At 34.1% G+C, this 4,838-nt stretch overlaps 1 protein-coding gene across 2 annotated transcripts in view; it reads left to right on the top strand.

Annotated features, from left to right (window-relative positions):
• The first annotated feature begins 55 nt into the window (after positions 1-55).
• The window catches only part of LOC144979713 (phosphatidylinositol 4-phosphate 5-kinase-like protein 1), a 14,546-nt gene continuing 9,763 nt past the window's right edge, over positions 56-4,838 (top strand). Inside the window, exons 1-5 of one of the 2 annotated variants that reach the window (XM_078926643.1) lie at positions 56-249; positions 551-735; positions 1,822-1,984; positions 2,640-2,702; positions 4,496-4,653. In XM_078926643.1, coding sequence (XP_078782769.1) covers positions 578-735; positions 1,822-1,984; positions 2,640-2,702; positions 4,496-4,653 — 542 coding nt within the window. In that variant the 5' untranslated portion in view covers positions 56-249; positions 551-577. Of the gene's footprint in view, positions 250-532; positions 736-1,821; positions 1,985-2,639; positions 2,703-4,495; positions 4,654-4,838 lie in introns of both variants that reach the window. The other variant, XM_078926644.1, reaches the window with a different exon arrangement.

The raw sequence follows: 4,838 nt of genomic DNA, 5'->3' as shown, positions 1-4,838 counted from the left end.
ATACATCTCTCCAACTCGCTCTTTTGTGAAATTGTGTTTGAAAGTCGACTTCCTGTTTTATTTGTTGTCGAGGAAAACAAACGCAGCCGAAGCTTATATTATGCATACAAACATACTGAAACAAAATAAGATTCCGAATACATTCAGGTCAAACATGTGACGTAGGTGTCAGTTTATAGCATTCTTCTGAGAATGTTTTGAATTGAGACGACCGGGATCCTATAAGTGAATATGTAAAAATATTTCGAGGTGAGTAAAGCCAGGCCAAAGTCAGATATTTTTCAAAGTTTAAATTTAAAGTGTAAAAGTAAAAGTTGCTGGGTGTCCTCCGTGGCAATGCTGATAGAGAACATTGATTATAATTACCCTAATTGGCAGTTGTTATTACTATTAAGTTGAAGAAGCAAGAATGTTTTACTTTGATGTGCCAAATTAAAGGAGACCTTTAAACATCCGTGTTTAGTATTTTGTTCTATTTTTGAGGCTATCTATCTAGACTCTATATTATATTTTTACACATTATTTTTTCAAGTCCCTTTGCTTCTATCAGATTAGTATTCCCTTCGATCAGTTGACAATGAAGGGTTTTCGAGAGAAGAAGAGGAGTTTCGCTGATTCCTTCTCACCAAAACGCCACCAAGGAACTGTTTCGCCGATGACAGAATCCACAGTGGCTTCATCTCCACCCCTTACCATGGAATCGGATCGCCAGTCAACCCCGTCCCAAATCCAAAGGTAAGCTTGATGCAGATCCGTTGGGTTTACACGCATGGCCCCACTCACCGCGGCTGTAAATAAGTACTGGATCCAGGCAGTGATAAATATTACAAGAGTGTAGTGTTAGTAAAAAAAAGGATGCCTAACAGGCGATTGGTACTGTGTGAAATGGAATCCGTTTCAAATGGCCTACTGGGGAAACAAATGAAATATTGAGCATGGCTAATACTTGGAAAGGCAGTTTATAAATGTTAATATTTATTAATGTTAACATCTCCTAACATAGTCAGGCAATGTTCAGGGTGATCAGTGGCAATATAGGTGACATATAACACAACTCTATCCCGGGCATTGTCTCCTGGGCAAGGCACTTTTAAAACACATAAATGACCCACTCGAATCTGTGTGACTAAGTTGTTACTTCAATACATTAAATTGATTTTATGAATGGTCTCTCTCTCTCTCTCTCTCTCTCTCTCTCTCTCTCTCTCTCTCTCTCTATATATATATATTATATATATATATATATAATATATATATATATATATATATATATATATATATATATATATATATAATTATAAGTCATAATATCATTTATTTTACAATTGTGTTTGTGTATTGGTCGTTGAGGCAGTTGGATTCTGATTTTTGTTCTGAAGTTTTTATCTCATTATAGGAAAGTGTTATTTCAAAACTGTTCAAATTTAACAACTTTTGGTCAGGGCCCAGCCGTCATAAACAACTTGGTAGTAGTAGTAGTAGTAGTAGTAGTAGTAGTAGTAGTAGTAGTAGTAGTAGTAGTAGTAGTAGTAGTAGTAGTAGTAGTAGTAGTAGTAGTAGTCATTAAAGAGCCTGACTTTTATGTGTTGCTATTTGATAAAAGTCACACAATGATGACTTCCAATTTGATCAGGCGGATGTGTTTGTGCATTTTGATGTGTTCGGACAACTTTGTGCCACATATGATTCTTAAATTGCTAGGTAGGATTTTTATTTTAAAGGTAGGATTTTTCAGTCTGAGATTTTTCTAGACACATTGATAATATTCATTGACCTTCTAGTGAAACAGAGGCCAATTCAAATCTTTACTTCCCAATCCAGAGGTAAACTGAGAAAGAACAGCAGATGGCACATTTTGAAGCGACGCTGGACCAGAAAGGGTGTGGTGCCCGTCAACAAGGAACACCCACGATACTCGTACTTGTCATGTGTGCGAGAGGGAATCAAACAAATGAATGTCAAGAACCCCAACGTCTGTGCCAAGGTCAGTTGGGTGAAATGTTACACAGGGAAAATGAAATGACCTTGTAGTACAGTTGTGGTTATCTTTGGCCAATCGCATCATAAATTATGTTGTTGTTGTTGTTGTTGTTGTTGTAATAATTATCGCTTTTATAGTATTATTATTATTATTATTATTATTATTATTATTATTATTAGTAGTAGTAGTAGTAGTAGTAGTAGTAGTAGTAGTAGTAGTAGTAGTAGTAGTAGTAGTAGTAGTAGTAGTAGTAGTAGTAGTAGTGGTTGTAGTAGTAGTAATAGTAGTAGTGGTAATAGTAGTAGTAGTAGTAGTATATTATACCATCATCATTGTTATTATTATTATTATTATTATTATTATTATTATTATTATTATTATTATTATTATTATTATTATTATTATTATTATTATTATTTTATTTGTTTTGTTTTGTTGTTGTTTTTTTATTATTTTTTTTGTATCTATTATTATTATTATTATTATTATTATTATTATTATTATTATTATTATTATTTATTATTATTATTATTTTATTAATTATATTATTATGTATATTATGATAAATGATGGAAGTGGAGTACGACGTGGGTGGAGATTTTAGGCATTTAAAATTACCTGTTCCATTTATTGTTTACATTTCCAATGTCTTTGCCAGGACGTTTTGTCGCAGGAGGATTTCCAAGCTGTTAGCAGAGCCAATTTTACATTTGAAGGAAAAGTAAGAGAAGTTTCGTTTTTCTTGATAAGTCCAAGTTGTAAACTAACCTTTCAGCAAATTGTTACTTGTTACAATAAAAAGACTTGAACTTTTATATAGCCCAGTATCCACTAAACATGCTCAAAGCACTATACAAAGAATCCAAGCTAACAGCAACACTTAACATGTAAAGCAAGACATGACACACGTGAAGTGCTTTTACAATTTTTCTTTTCGATAGCGTCAATTACGTAGTCATTTTACACTTGATTGCAGTGACAAGGTGTGATTGTTGACAATATCACCACAACTTTTTTACTCTTTTCATTGTTATTTTACATGCACTTTATGTAAGTATATTGACTTCAAACATAGATGCCATATATTCTGTGAGAGATTTTCATACAATTTTGTCGGTTACCACTTACAGGTCTGTTAAAGCCCTACTTTATGCAGCAATGTGGTCTTGTGGTATGACACTCACCTTCCAATAGGAAGGCCAAGGGTTCGAGTCCAGGGGAAATGAGTACCTGGCCATTAACAGCATTGTCACTGTCAAAAAAAAAAATTAAAAATTCACTTATCAGGCATCATGTCTCATCCTGTATGTCGTGTTGCTGTTGGCTAAGGATCCCTTGTAAAGAGCTTTGAGCATGCTTAATGAATATTGCGCTATATAAAATGCTCAAGTTTTTGGGTTATATTGTGGAAATCCATACTTTCCGCATCAGACTTTTTGACTTTCATTTATTAAGATCACTGATGTATACATCTTGGTCTGTGGTGAGTTATTCCATTTGTGTTTTTATTTAGTTGCTTTGATGTCTACATTTATCTCAGCCACTCTACTGTTAAGACAATTTATTCTCAATCCCTTCCTTTCTTTTCAAATCTTTGTCCTTAAGTATCATGTTTTTGGTGTAAAGGAATTTAGATTTTTTTTTTTAAAAGGTCATAGTTATTGTCTTCAAGCTCTTGAAACATTCTCTCAGGACATAAAATTTTTGACACTCTCAAGGCGTTATTTTCAAAGTTCTTCGGGGGCTTTGTCCCCTGAACCCCAATCAGGGTTCTGTCCCTTGACCTTGTTGGAAGGGGAGGGAGGGGGGGGGGGGGAGATTCTCATCCTCCAGATCCCTGGAAATATTCCTTAGTTTTTGGATTTGAGCATTAGAATTACAATTCAACAATGCGTACAAGGACCAGAAAATAAGTGACACAAGACAATGTTTTGGCTGAAATATTTTTGGCTTTACATTCTCTTTTATAATCTATTGTAGTTATTGCTATTATTTTTTAAAAAATGACAATCACCTTCTTTATTTCCCTATTTTCTACTTGTACACAAAGCCCTGTAAAATGTATATTTTGTTATTATTATTATAAAACCATGCAAACCAGGACACGTGACTAATCTTGACAATTTTGACTGTAAAATCAGGAAATGCCTTAATCACTTCAAGGCTAATTTTATGGCAAATTGATACACTAAAGAATATCTGGCAAAATAAGTTGGCTACCACTACCACTCTTTGTATAGAAAACTAGGGAGACACTGTGGCCTCATACTGTTGCTAAATGTAACTTATCCGAAAAAGTCTATATATCTTGACCACTGTAATTATAAAAATTACAGTAGGTGATGGTGAATTATTATAGTGATTGTTTGCTGAAGAAGGGCATGCTTCCGAAACAATTTTTTAAGTCTAGTTTGTGTTTGATTGAAGCCTTGAATACTGAATAAGGAAATATAGTAAAAGAATATTGTTGTTGACTATATTTTAATCTGATTATTCCTCATCCCTTCTCCACAGGAATTTGTGTTTGAGAGTTTTGCTATGCCTGTGTTTGCCACCCTTCGGAAGGCTGTCGGGATTGCCGAGTCCAGTTTTCTGGAAGCTGTGACCCCTAATAACCTTCCTTACCTGGAATTCATCAGCAACTCCAAAAGTGGTCAAGATTTCTTCATGAGGTGAGACACGATAAGCGTCCTATCCATGGAAAATATTGAGGGAAAGTTAATGGTCCAATTCAAATTTGTGTTTACTCTAATATTTACTTATTTACTTATAAAAAATTGAGCTTTATATAGAGCAATATCCACTAAAGGTGCTCAAAGCGCTTTACAAGGGGTCCCTGACCAACCGCAACATTTAA

Source organism: Berghia stephanieae, chromosome 9 (genome assembly GCF_034508935.2).
Source record: "Berghia stephanieae isolate SIO BIC M18660-M18661 chromosome 9, UCSD_Bste_1.3, whole genome shotgun sequence".
NCBI classification, from domain to species: Eukaryota; Metazoa; Mollusca; class Gastropoda; order Nudibranchia; family Aeolidiidae; genus Berghia; species Berghia stephanieae.
This window is presented reverse-complemented; position numbering and strand designations above follow the sequence as displayed.